At 44.6% G+C, this 14,577-nt stretch overlaps 1 protein-coding gene across 1 annotated transcript in view; it reads right to left on the bottom strand.

Annotated features, from left to right (window-relative positions):
• LOC112245614 (regulatory-associated protein of mTOR-like) overlaps positions 1-14,577 on the bottom strand; it is a 184,045-nt gene that overhangs the window by 25,717 nt on the left and 143,751 nt on the right. Inside the window, 5 exon segments of the mRNA XM_042302607.1 lie at positions 4,539-4,657; positions 10,745-10,900; positions 12,042-12,184; positions 12,511-12,629; positions 12,815-12,955. Of these exon segments, the coding sequence (XP_042158541.1) occupies positions 4,539-4,657; positions 10,745-10,900; positions 12,042-12,184; positions 12,511-12,629; positions 12,815-12,955 (678 nt within the window).

Here is a 14,577-nt window from a genome sequence, read left to right as displayed (position 1 = left end):
AACACTTGTGTGTGGGTTGCGGCAGCATCAATTACTCGTGTTTGCAGGCGAGCGCTTCACTAAAACGAAGCATAGAAATGACAGTCGTTATGGATGAGCTGCCACGAATCTGAGAGGCTTCACAAACTGCAGTAGTAAAAGATGAATTAGGTGGGAGAGACCAAGCAATTATCACACCACCACCACAACAAATAATACACTGCAATGTTTGCAGTGCTAATTACCACACAAACACAGAAAGCATTTTGGCAAAAATCTCTTAACACACACACATAAACAGACACCATCACATCGTGAGAGAGCTGAGAAGCAGTACTTCTTAGACAGAAATCTTCAAAGGGTAAAATTGATCTCATCTCACACTGGGAGTTTTCGCTAACTGTTAAATCAACACGCTCATATCAACTAAGGAACAATGGAGATATCTGGATTCTCTGCAGAGGGGGAAAGCTATCATTATTAAACAACACAGCAATAGGAAGAAGAGGAGGGGAGAGAATAGCAAAAGGAGGAAGATGTGAAACTTGTCATTTTATCACAATCAGTAAGAGCTGGTAAAGTCAGTCTGACAGCATAAGAAATTAAATAACCGGTATGTCATTTCCCATGCAACACACAATCATCAGGATTATTGTATGGTAGACAATAAGTTATCATTACCCCACAGACTAAGCTTCCTGCTTAGTGCAACACATACAATTGTTGAGTAATTGTGTCCCATAATTGAATGGTATAAAGTGCTTGGTTCGAACCGGCGCGTTCCACCATTGGTGCATAGTCATCATCGACGCATGGAAAACAACATGCGTATCGTTCTCCAATAGGCAACGTTTCCCAGCATAATGGACGCAGAACATTAAATACAATTGTTGTGTAATTGTGTCCCATCATTGCATGGCATTAAGTGCCTGGCTGGTTCAAACCAACTCGTTCCACCACCAGTGGGTACATAGTCATCTTCGCCATAGACAACGCCTCCTAACGTAATGTATGCAAAACATGACATATTGTGGCATAATTGTATTCTGTTGAGTTTTTCGTTCGAACAGACACGTCCAGTTTCGCCACCGGTGCGCTTAACGGAGACGCCAACGAGGTGCTGTGTAACATCCTGTCACCCCCCCCCTACTTACTTACTTCCCTTAATTACTCATCACTTCCTAAAGCCATGCTAACAAAATACACAAAGCAAGAGAGATACTGAAGAGTATATAAACCCTGTTGTCACAACGGGCTTCCCGGCGGGCCAGGAGATCTGAAACCCAACTGCTTCTGCAGAAGACAAAGTTAACAGCATCTAGGTCCCAAATGGCACCCTATCCCCTATTTGGTGCACTACTGGGCCCTGGTGAAAAGTAATGCACTGTGTAGGGTACCATTTGGGACACACAGCCAGCCAGTATCTCTACACTTGTGAGTGTTGAATTATTCAAAGGGGAGATTTAAATGGTCTGTGGGCACACACAAGAACAGAACACCTCCCTGATCAACGATAATAGCCCCATGAAGCAGCCTCAAAGTGAGGTGTGATTGGTTGGAAGGGGTGGTGGTCTGATGCAAGAAGCAATCTGATTGATGGAGGCAGTACCGAGGGGGAGGGATTGTGGAAGTGAGAGCGGTGATTTTCTGCTGAGTAAGACAGTAAAGGCCCAGAGATTGTGGGTTGAGAAGAGTGATCATGATCTCATGCAGTTGGTTTTAGAGCATTTTCTACCAGTGTCTCCCCGAATGTGCAAAGCCTGGTCCCAGATCAGTTTGTGCTCTCTTTCTAACTCATACTGTTGGTCCGTAGAAGTTGGCACAAGAGAAAACCAAAAAGGGGCATTCACTAGGAACCAAACAGAAGCAAACGGGCTGAAACGGGAAGGGACCTACCTGAACTTGTGCAATAAGAAACCCTGCTGCAAGCTAACATTCACCCACAACACCCCGGGACAACGGATGTTAGAATGTGAGAGAATAGCACAGACTCGCTTACAAATCCTAAATCCTACAATCTTATCACCATAAAGTATGGACCACATACAAAAATATAACAAGTTAACCTTTAGGCTTAAACCTCTTATTAAGGGGTGGCAGGTAGCCTAGTGGTTAGAGTGTTGGGCCAGTAACCGAATGGTTGCTGGATCAAATCCCCGAGCTGACAAGGTAAAAATCTGTCGTTCTGCCCCTGAGCAAGGCAGTTAACCCACTGTTCCCCGGGCGCCGAAGATGTGGATGTCGATAAAGGCAGCCCTCCACACCTCTCTGATTCAGAGGGGTTGGGTTAAATGCGGAAGACACATTTCCGTTGAAGGCATTCAGTTGTACAACTGACTAGGTATCCCCCTTTCCCCCCATGAAAAATGCATTAAAATGTTAATTTGGAGAACAAAGAAGCTGCATGTGTTTCACACTTCCATCCTCCTTGGCACCTGGCAACTACGCGCTAAAAATCCTAATTAAAACAATTGGATTTGTTCGGTTGGACACTTAAACCAATGAGAGCATTTCTCTGCTTGTCAAGGGAAGGCTGTCGAGAGCTCTGGCTTTAACAGACGTGGGCTGCACCAAACTGTTACACACTCCAGTCAAGATTGCGTTTAGCGCGAGACACAATACCTAGATTGACACTTGTTTTTAAGTGTGTGAGTGTGTGAAGGTGTGGGTAGACCCTCTTTGTTCTTTCCATTGAAGTCAAATCAAATCAAATTTTATTTGTCACATACACATGGTTAGCAGATGTTAATGCGAGTGTAGCCAGGCTGAACAGTGTGTGAGGACTTGGTAAGTGACGCGTAGATAATCACGGCATCCGTGTGAGATGGGTTTTTTCTTGTTGAGGGGAGTAAGGGTTGAGGTTTCACGTTTTATTAGTCGCATGAACAGGATACACATGGTAATACAGCGTCCAATGGAATGCCCACTTGCAGGTTCTGTCTCGACAATGCAACAATAAGAAAAAATGACAATAAGAATATGAACATAAAGTCAACGTCTCAGTGGAATAGAATGTGCTGCGTAAGCACAATACAGGAAGGCACAATTTACTGTCCAATATTTGTTTGTGTCTAAACATCGCAGACACCGTTTAAGTCTCCATCTCATTTGCTTGTTCATTAACTTTTTTTTCACCAGGTAAGATGTTAGAGAAAACCAACTCTACAGCAACAATCATTTACAGGTTAAATCAGTCAATTTGAATCTGGGGCAGAATGTATTGTGAGGGAGCGATGGTGGTGGTGGGGGGGAGCTGATAAAAGAAAATCCTCCTAAAATCATCTTGCAGTAGGAAAGAAAACCTTTGGGAGATGAAACCACTGCAATAGAGAGATGATGATAGAGAGATGATAGTTCCTCCCAAGCTCATCTACAGATGGATCAAAAGAGCAGGAAACAGAGAGATTTGCATCCCCAATGGCACCCTATTCCCTACGTCGTGCACTACTTCAATCGGGGGTCATTTTGGGACACATCCAGAGATTCACAGGGATTTCCACCTGGGCTTCCCCGGTCTCTGTCTCAGAGAAGAGTTGCACATGACTGTGGATTGTGTTGAGGAGAAAGAGTACACCGGAGATGATAAATGTACAAGCCACGATGTTATCATGGTCAAATGCCCTTTCCTGAGACTGCAGCAGTGGCCCATATGGTATATATTTTATTTTTTAAATACTGCGGCATCATACATTAGTCTATTGCAATGTTTCATACATTAGAGTCTGTTGCAGTGCCTCAAACATTAGTCTATATTGAAATGTAATATCTAATAAGTCCTGTTGTTTTTTTATGGGGCTTCAGTGGGAAGCCCTAAAGCTGAGATGAACAGCTCTGGGGACTGCGAGGAACTGAGACTGCAGCAGTGACCCATAATGTATATTTCAAAAAATACTGCGGCATCATACATTAGAGCCTATTGCAATGTTTCATACATTAGAGCCTATTGCAATGTTTCATACATTAGAGCCTATTGCAATGTTTCATACATTAGAGCCTATTGCAATGTTTCATACATTAGAGTCTATTGCAATGTTTCATACATTAGAGTCATTGCAACATTTCATACATTATTCTCTTGCAATGTTTCTTACAAAAGTCTGTTGCAGTGCCTCATACATTAGAGTCTGTTGCAATGTAATATCTAATAAGTCCTGTTGTTTTTTAACGGAGCTTCAGTGGGAAGCCCTAAAGCTGAGATGAACAGCTCTGGGGACTGCGAGGAACTGATGGTGTCAGCAGCAGGAAATACAAGGGCTCTCTCCAGCGCCAGGGGCCAACAGTGGTTATTACACCTTCTTAAGTAACAGCAGGCTTCTCCTCTGCAGTGGCTGGCCTGGGGGAGTCGTTTCGCCTTAATTGCATTTGCACAAAAGTAATGGTCTCGAGGTGGGGAAAATGCCAGGGAAGAGGGAGAGTGTATGTGAGTGTGTGTGTGTGTGTAAGAACAAGAGCGTGTGTGTGTATGAAACTACATGACCTTTTCAACGCATAAAACACACCTAAAGAAAACCAAACAGACACACAGCAGAAGGAGAGAGAACAGTGTGTATGTTTAGTACCTTGTAGGCGATGCTGTTGAGGACCTTCATGGCCAAGTCGGACACCTCTGGGAACGGGTCGGCCGCCAGGTGCAGGAGAACCCTCCAGATCTGTGTGTAAACGCTGTTGAACGACACCCCTGCAACGACACACAGCATGATTAACCATGTACATAATTATCCAGCATTCACAGACGTGACTTACCGTTAATAAACACAGGCACACAGCATCAATTACAATCAATACACACACACACACTGAATTATCATTTCACATAATGACCCAACAGTGTGAACACCATCAATATACATTAGCGAACATCTACATTCTGTCTCCCATTCTCAACAAGCACATAAACACAGCATGATTAGCATCAATATTTGATTAGCAACAATCAATAAGAGAGCCAACCTTCTCACCATCTCATTTTCTCACGTACACAGCATGATTTCCATAAACACTCAACAATCTCTCTCTCTCGCACAAACACAACATGCTTAGCGATCACACTCAACCACTGAATTCTCCATCATCATCATCATCATCATCATCATCGCATACAAACGCTAACATCCAATTGATGCTAATCACCTGTCATCTAACATCCAAAAACATCCACACTGACTGGCCGTTGTCTCATTTCCCCTTTACTCAGTCATCTGCTGAAGTGCTGGAGCCAACATGGCCGCCGTGTCAGGTAATGCAACTCATTAATCAACACACACAATGAAGGCAGCTGGCTTCTGCAACATTGCTGATTGTGAGAGGAACATGACTGCCGATTGTCATCACCATGCGGAATATGAATGAGCAAGTGCTCTGCTATTGTCTTTTTTACCTACTGAGGGCGACAGGTCTGTGTGTTTGTGTATCAGAGAAAGTGTGTGTGTTCACTTTGGCGATTATTCCCTCCCTTCCCACCCAGGACTATCTCCCCCCTCCAACTTTTATTTATCCATTTTCTTTCTCTCCTGTCATCCTCTCTGCGGTGTCATCCCACATTCCAAGCTGTCACTCAACCTGACAGAACACTGCAGTGCCGCTGAGCTGTGTTCGAGAGAGACGGTCACTCACCGGGCTTGGCCACGAAGGCGCTGTCAACATCAGTTTGTTTTGCTCCGGGCCTAAACCTGCCTGTCACCTTTCTCTTTGTATTAGGAGTGCCCCCTTCTTCTTGTAGTTCATTATTTTGGCACATTGACTCTCACTTTGCAAGGAACACAGCACTCCCTCTATCTAGTTTCCATGCTTTCTCCCTCTGTCTGATGCAATCTTCTGTTCGTCTCGACGGCCGGCAGTGAAGGTATCCAGCTGTTAATGCCCCTCTCTATCCCCCTCTCTATCCCCCTCTACCCCCCCCCTCTCTACCCCCCCTCTCCCCAGCACTTCACACTTGTAGACAGAGAACAGAATGAAAAGTGTCCTTAGGGAGTTGTCACTTCATACTGAGGGTAAGAGAGGACACTGTCTTAACCCCTAGACAGGACACACTCATCCTCCTCCAGAGGCTGTAGAATGAGGGACATGTGAGGGGAGGCGTGGCAGGCTATCACAAACTGTTGCGGCTAGCCAGTGCATTTCATACACACACTGTGTGAAAATGCATGGAGGCACATGTCGCAGCAAAAATCGGGAGCTCTGGTTAATAGTACTGCAGCAGATTGTAGTGTAGGCCGAGAGCGGGGTGAGAGCTGGAGGGGGAGAGCGGGGAGAGACAGGAAAGAGTACATGCGAGAGAGACAGCAAAGGGGGGTAAAGCAAGAGCGGAAGCATGAGAAAGAGAGAGAAAGAGAGCACGGGGAAAGAGGGAGTGAGAAAGCAAGCCAGCAATCAGGCAAGAGAGAGAGCAAGGGAAAAAGCGAGTGTGTGTAAGCGAGAGCGGGTAAGCGAGGTAAAGAGGTGATTAGGTTCTAGCCCGGGGGCATGAATGTGATTAGGTGCTGCGGTAAACAGCCCTGGTGATGAATGTGAAATACCGTTTCCCCTCCATTTAAACAGGGAAATACTTCAGTTTTCACTGGCATAGACACATTATCACCACAGCACCCTACACAGTTCAACATGAGAGAGTGTGACTACAGATCATTCCCAGGCTGAATTGTCTTCAGCTAGGCCTGGTATGAGGACCTTTGCAACATCTGCACAATTTTACAACCATGTTAAATCCTAAACGATATTTCTCACGACAACAGCTACATTTAGAGCTTCCCCTGCAGTATCTTGACAAGACAGAAAAATGTCTCAAAGGTCATCCGTTAATGCATATTTAACACCCAATCCAATATAAGTCTTGGTCAGCCTCTGTAAGCTACATTTCCTTCATTCAAACACGAGCATCTTAAATGCACTGCCACAGGGAGAAACTGAGCCAAGTCCTTGCTGTGGCCAAACAGAAATGTCAGGGAGGATATCAGAACGCCTTAGAGTAGGTAGGTGTGCTCTGGGTGGTATTTTGCTGTGTAAGACATTATCATTTTTAAGGCCAGATTCACTAAGCGTTTCCAACTTATTTTCTGGAGGGAATTAGAATCTCCTGTTTCTGTAGCGTGAGGCAGCTTGCTGTAGAAGTACACTCCTTGCACAGGAAGCTAGTCTCTCTCAGGGCCTTAAAGAGGTAGCTCACCCAAAATTCCAGTCCATATTCAGTCCAGTCCATAAGTCCATATTCTGTGTCATCTGTCGTGTTGATTTGGGAGTGAACTGTCCCTTTACGAAGAGCACTTCTATCAACAATCAGGTATTGCCCAATCAATTCTATATTGTGTGTGACTGACCAGTGTTAGCTAACGCAACCCAATTGTGCTCCTGCAACATGGCTAGGCTCCCAAACAAGTAACATATCTAAATGTTTAGGCATCGAGTCAGCACTATTGCTAAACCCTCTATGGTACAGCCCCATGGTGTTTGTTTATGTATGCCATGTCATGAGCTGCTAGCTGGGTCAGAATCAAGCACATATGGAGGTAAGGACAATGGAAATAGAATGACTAATACTATTCTATGGCAAGAAGCTAATCTGGGCACAGCATAGTGGGCGAGGGGCCAATTTCATACTCAACCTGTTTAGAATGAATCAGACCCCTTGGCAGTGTTCGAGACCCCAGTGTAGCTTGAAAGGGTTTAGATAGGCTGAATGAACGCTAAATGTACCGGTTAGAAAGGGTAGCGACAGAAACGTCTACCAGAATGTGAATTTTTTATATTATATACAAAAATATATTTGATACCCATTTCCTGGTAGTTTATTCATCAGACTTGGTAAAGTGCATGCCACTGGGTCCTGAAAAGACCCATAGATGTGGCTGTGTTGGACTTGGCCAATCAGGGCTTCCTGTGGGAGTTGATAAATACAGGATTATTTGATGAATCTTAACGTAACAGTGTGTTCCCATGGGTCAGTGGTGCACTGGAGGGATTTATGGAAGTGGGGAAGCGTGTGTAGTGTACTTAGTACTCGTCTCACGCCACCCCTCTGTGTGTGTGTGTGTGTGTGCGCGCGTTGTAGCCGTGTCCTCGTATTTTGGAGCAGTGTTTCCCAACTCTGGTCCTCCTGTACCCCCAAACAGTACACATTTTCATTGTAGCCCAGACAACACACCTGACTCAACTTGTCGACTAGTCATCAGGCCCTTAATGAGTTGAATCAGGCGAGTTTGACCGGGGCTACAACAAAAATATGTACTTTTGGGGGGGCTGGAGTTGGGAACCACTGTTTTGGAGTACTTGGTCAAATACAATGGCAGTTGGTGTGTGAAGTGGGCATTTCTCTAACTGGCAACAGAAGGTAGGGAATCCCCATCTCTCTCCTTTGTGTTGCTGGTGAGTTAATGCTTTTTCTCCACACACACAAACTGAGTGTCAGGACGCATCAAGGCTTCTGCCAATCACCACAGCATAGGGGAAACAGAGCGGGGCCAGCCCTCAGTGAGACCAGGAAAAGCACTCAGTCTTTTGGAGCCAGGGGCACCCTCGTGAGTTGAACAGTAGAGGATGGTAGGTTGAGAACAAGTCTTACCTACAGGTAAGAGGGCATTGAAGCAGGAGAAAGGGAAAAGTATAGGAAGGCAGGGCTCCAGACTGTGACCGCTTAGTCACATTTTGACTTGGCTGTGCAAGTTTAAAAAATGTATTGGTTGCATCGGTGCGAGCTGAACATTCATTACAAGGTCAACTCACTCAAGGTTCAAAACGTCCTATTTTCCTGGCGGCTAAAGCCATGACTTGGTCAAACAGTAGAGTGCATTATCCTCAAGATTTGTGTGATGAAAGTGTCTGCCCAGCCCCTGTAACTGCTTCACTGGTGACTGATGTGACACACGAGCCACACGCTCTCCCCCCTCTGATTGTATAACATTTAAAAATACAACTGTGGGAAACAACAACTGTTGAAGAGAGGATGTTCTCAGCTTTCTGGGGTATACTCTTTATATTGAGGTCAATAGCAAATACTTCACAACCAAGATATTTTATACTGAACAAAAATATAATCTCAACATGTAAAGCGTTGGTCCCATGTTTCATGAGCTGAAATAAAAGATCCCAGAAATGTTCCATACACACAAGAAGCGTATCTCTCTCAAATGTTGTGCACACATTTGTTTACATCCCTGTCAGTGAGTATTTCTCCTTTGCCAAGATCATCCATCCACCTGACAGGTGTGGCATATCAAGAAGATGATTAAACAGCATGATCATTCCATATAGACGTCTCAAGTTTTGAGGGAGCGTGCAATTGTCATGCTGACTGCAGGAATGTCCACCATAGCTGTTCCCAGATAATTGAATGTTTGTTTCTCTACCATAAGCAGTCTCCAATGTTGTTTTAGAGAATTTGGCAGTACGTCCAATAGGCCTCACAACTGCAGACTACGTGTAATCACGCCAGCCCAGGACCTCCACATCCGGCTTCTTCACCTGGGGGATTGTCTGAGACCAGCCACCGGGACAGCTGATGACACCGAGGATAATTTCTGTCTGCAATAAAGCACTTTCGTGTGGAAAAAAATCATTCTGATTGGCTGGGCCTGGATCCCAAGTGGGTGGGCCTATGCACTCCCAGGCCCACCCATGGCTGTGTCCCTGCCCTGTCATGTGAAATCCATAGATTTGGGCCATACACAATACATTTATTTTAATTGACTGATTTCCTTATATGAACTCAGTAAAATAGTTGAAATTGTTGCATGTTGCGTTTATATTATTGTTCAGTATATGGCTTTGAGATATACAGAGTGCTTGAAATGTGCATCAGCCATTGCTCGTGTGGTAGTAGGCTACAAACTGCAACGTTTCTTTAGGACATTACATTCAGATTAATGCATGACTACGAGCAGTGAGTATTATATATAGTGTTACCAATCTAGCTAATGTTTTTTGAGTTTTAGCCCCAAATAAATTTGCCTTTGATATTAATGCAAAAAAAGGATTCCGGCAAATGAATCTCTATTGAACAAAAGAAGACAGAACATTCTGGAGCCCTATTTTAACAGTAACAGATAAGGTGATTACTATTTCTGTTATATTGCTTGAAGCCTTGGAAAGGAATGGTGCGACCAAATCATGGGCTTGTTCCACCAACAGAAAAAGACAGTATCACCAGACTAAAATGTTAGTCTGGAGCCCTGAAAGAGGCCAATTGTAACTTCCACTTAAGTAAAATGTTTAGTCTCCCATTGACATCAATACATGACTAAGTGAACATTTGACTTAAGTGGTAGTTACTACAACCCCTTACTACTGAGAGGAACAAGAGGTGATTTGGAATAAAGGACAGGAGTAGAACTGTAAGACTAGGGTGGTAAGGGTAGTGTAAGCTCAGTGGTAAGGGTAGTGAGTGTAGGTTAGTGGTAAGGGTAGTGAGTGTAGGTTAGTGGTAAGGGTAGTGTAAGCTCAGTGGTAAGGGTAGTGTAAGCTCAGTGGTAAGGGTAGTGTAAGCTCAGTGGTAAGGGTAGTGTAAGCTCAGTGGTAAGGGTAGTGTAAGCTCAGTGGTAAGGGTAGTGTAAGCTCAGTGGTAAGGGTAGTGTAAGCTCAGTGGTAAGGGTAGTGTAAGCTCAGTGGTAAGGGTTGTGTAAGCTCAGTGGTAAGGGTTGTGTAAGCTCAGTGGTAAGGGTTGTGTAAGCTCAGTGGTAAGGGTAGTGTAAGCTCAGTAGTAAGGGTAGTGTAAGCTCAGTAGTAAGGGTAGTGTAAGCTCAGTAGTAAGGGTAGTGTAGGTCAGTAGTTTTCCTACCTATGAGGGAGTTGAGGGAAGAGTAGGAGGAGACTCGTCTCATCTTGTCGATGGTCTCAAAGGAGAGGATGTACTCGTCGTTGTCAGGGCTACCAAGGGTGCTGCTGGCACTGCTGCTGGTGCTCAGGTTACCTGGTGAGAACGTCACCGGACCACCTAGACATACAAATGACAGAATAGTAGTTACACAACAGAATCACTATACCCCGAAATAACCCATATTATACCAGAATAACAATACCCCGAAATATACCATATTATACCAGAATAACAATACCCCGAAATATACCATATTATACCTGAATAACTATACCCTGAAATATCCCACATTATACCTGAATAACAATACCCTGAAATATCCCACATTATACCAGAATAACTATACCATGAAATATACCAGAATAACAATACCCTGAAATATACCACATTATACCAGAATAACTATACCTTGAAGTAACAGTATCAAATGGAGCGTGAAAATAAAGTACTTGTTCTGCTCTGATTGTTTGATTTTGTGTGTCTACAAGCTATTGACTGGACCTTCCATTCAATCTCCCCAGCCTATTCTAACTGTCCGCCCGAGTCATCACACTCTATAACTCTACACAACTTCCCATTATCATCGGCTGACTCACACAAAATGGCCACCATATATCCCTGTAACAGAGTGCATATTGAGATGGGGATTGGGAGTAGGCAAGGCAGGCTAAAATGTTTGTCATGGCTGTTGGTGACAAGCATCGCTGCCAGTTAGAATGAGTGGACGATGTGGATTCAGAGAGGCTGTAAGCAGTAAGCTAACGTGCTAGCAGCTAGTATTACTCAGCGTGGCTATATTGCCTTTTGGCTTCAGCAAGAATGAGCTGACACCTGAGTCAGTCAGTACTGCGGGGGCTGAGAGGGGGTCAAGAGTGTAATCTTCCATTAATGCTGTGGGTGTATGATGGACATAGGCTCTCAAACTGTGCGTGTGTTTTGTGTGTGCAAGCAGAGCAAGACAGCCCCCCCCCACCCACGCTAAACCCTAGCGTCAGTGTGGTAAGCCAGAGGAGAATTATCTTCTCTGTTGTGACTTTGCCATCATGACTATGATGACGATTCTTCAAATCCCCTCAAGTAATTCTTTGGGAAGGAAGAGAGGCAGTCAGAGGGAAGAGAAAAGTCTCTACCCTTAAGTCGCTTTCATTCTCTCCATCTCCCCCTTCACAGTATATAACCACATTAATCTCTCCATGTCTCTTTTTATCAGTTCTCTCTCTCGCCTGCCTCAATGTCATCCTCCCCATCTCTCTCCTACCCTCTTCGTTGAGGTTGAGGTTCTGCAGGCTCTTGTTGAGGTTGCGTGCAGTGGTGGCAGCTCTGATGTTGGTGTAGGAGTTGACTGAACGCAGCCGCGGGATGGCCGGGCTGTCGCGCACTGGAGTCAGGTTACAGGGCTCTGTACACAGGCACACACAGGGGAAGGTCAATTAACCCATTCATTTGGCACTACATGGAATACAGTAGCGACATGACAGTCAATATGAGAATAGGTAATAAAGGTCATTTTAAATATCGATGTGCTCTATCGAAACATGCTGCATATTTCATTCAAACTCCCCCAGAACCCTAAACCCCATTTCACATGTACAGTAGTTAGTGTCTGGGACAAGTCTAAGTGGACCATTGTAAAACAATACACATCAATGACTTCCTATTGTAATGATTATGACAGAGGTTGGAAGTGAGTGTATGTGATGTGTGTGTGTGTGTGTGTGTGTGTGTGTAAGGTGTTGGCAGGTGAGGGTACAGGGTAGTTCTTCTCCTCCTCCATGAACTGCAGGGCCACGGTGCAGAAGTTACTCTCGTACTGAACCACCAGGTGACTCAGAGCCACCACCAGCTCCTGAAGAACACACAGCCACCACAAAGTCAACCAGAACACAACACACACACGGTCAAAACCTAGTCAACCACAGCAAAAGACCTAACACAGTCCATCGCCCCACAGTACAAATCAGTCAACAACGTCAGCAAGAACATTGGAAATAGTGAGGTGAGAAAAACGTGTGTGTGTGTGTACGGGCCCACCTTGCGGACCACAGGGCTGCCGTCGTTGATGAGCTGTGCCAGCATCATGGCCACGTTGTGGTCGATGGTCGTAGAATGGTCCGTCCGCTCGGCCGAGTTCCCCACAAACGTCCCCAGGGCAAACACTGCCGCACAGCGCACCTGAGGAGACCAGGGATAGTTTGGTACCAAGAGAACTCACTCCCTAGTCCCTTCCTGGTTGGATCCAGACCAAGTCATTGGTCGGTCATTGGTTAGATTGCTTTGGTGCTGCTTTAAAAAAAAAAAGGGGAATCAATACTAATACTCCCTCCATAATCCTCTCATTTCTAATGCAGCCATATTTACTGAGAAGATCAATGGTGTCTGAAAATAATAATTTACCATTGGTCACGCAATACCGCCCATCACACTAATTGATTATCAATAATCGCCCCAAGAAGCCACATCGCCCCAAGAAGCCACATAATATAGGTCCACATAGTATATTGTTTATTCCCCAAGTATCTCTCCATGCACTGCCTGTCATACACAAAACAAACTCAAACCTGGCCCAGTGTGTGTGTGTATATTGCAGAGTGTAAATATGCATCTCCTCTTGAGAAATCCCCCCAACAGGCCTCAGCTGAAAATTCATTAAAAACTCTCACCGTAGTCACTGATCTACATTCCTCAGTCTGCCTCTCTCTGTTCTCTCCATCCATCTCTCTCACTCTGTCTGCATTATATGGGGCACTTGACACACACACACCTTCATTTTAAAGAGGGGAACTGGGCCCAGATTCACCAAACACTTCTTACGCAAAAACTTAAGCTTCTCAAGAAAAAAACAAGTTCATAAGACAGTTCGTAAGTGCAATTCCTCCACAACGTCTTAGGATTTTACGATTTTCTTACCAGCTTCTCAAATATCTTCTAACAAATCTTATGTTGCTAGGCAACCGTTTCCACGAGCTATCTAGCTAGCAACGGCAATGGTGTTAGCATCTTTCCTACTGAGATTACTGTTCTAAAACATGTCCTTGGGTTTAAATAATCAATACAGAAACTTTCAGATGAAGATTGAGTGAATAAAACAAGTTCAACTGCGTTCATGAGTTTCTTCTCTCACTGAAGAAGGGTTTGGCTTTCTTGGAATTAACAACATTTCCAATAACATTATGTTCAAGAATCTAATTTCTTCTTGCTTCAGGAGAAACATAAGAAAAAGCAGAAGAACATTTCCAAGAACCTTTGAGGAATAGCAACTTCGCTTAACTTTCTTCTAAAGTCTAGTTAAGGACAAAATGGCAGTTAAGAAGAAATGTCTTAAGGTTTTGTGAATCTGGGCCCTGAAGAGGGGCGAGCTGATCAAACTAGCCGAGTAATAAATATACATTTTTAAATTGTGGTTTGTGTGTGTCTGGGTTCTCCAAAGTTCCTGGTGAAGCGCTCAAATACCCAATTGTCTTCGGGCATTGTGAGTTTGTACATAAGGTTGTGTGAGATCAATGTGTGTGTGTGTGTTTACACCAGAGTGGATGCGGACCCTGGTCTCACCACTCAGTCACAGCAGCTGCCTGGCCCCTAGAGAGAGAGGATGTCCTGCTAGGCTGGTGGCAACAGATGTTCTGACCCCATGTGTGTGTGTGCGCCCTGCATGCCACCCATGTGAGGTGGGCGAAATACAGCGCAAACTGACTTCACTGTCCCTCAGGTCCTCAAAATCCTAAAGGAGCCACTGAACCCTCAATCTGCTAGGTGTGACACACACACAGCCACCGAGTGTATGTCCCAAAGGTGTG

This window comes from Oncorhynchus tshawytscha, linkage group LG02 (assembly GCF_018296145.1).
Source record: "Oncorhynchus tshawytscha isolate Ot180627B linkage group LG02, Otsh_v2.0, whole genome shotgun sequence".
Classification (NCBI taxonomy): Eukaryota; Metazoa; Chordata; class Actinopteri; order Salmoniformes; family Salmonidae; genus Oncorhynchus; species Oncorhynchus tshawytscha.
Note: the sequence above shows the minus strand (reverse complement) of the source record. Positions and strands in the feature narration are given on the sequence as shown.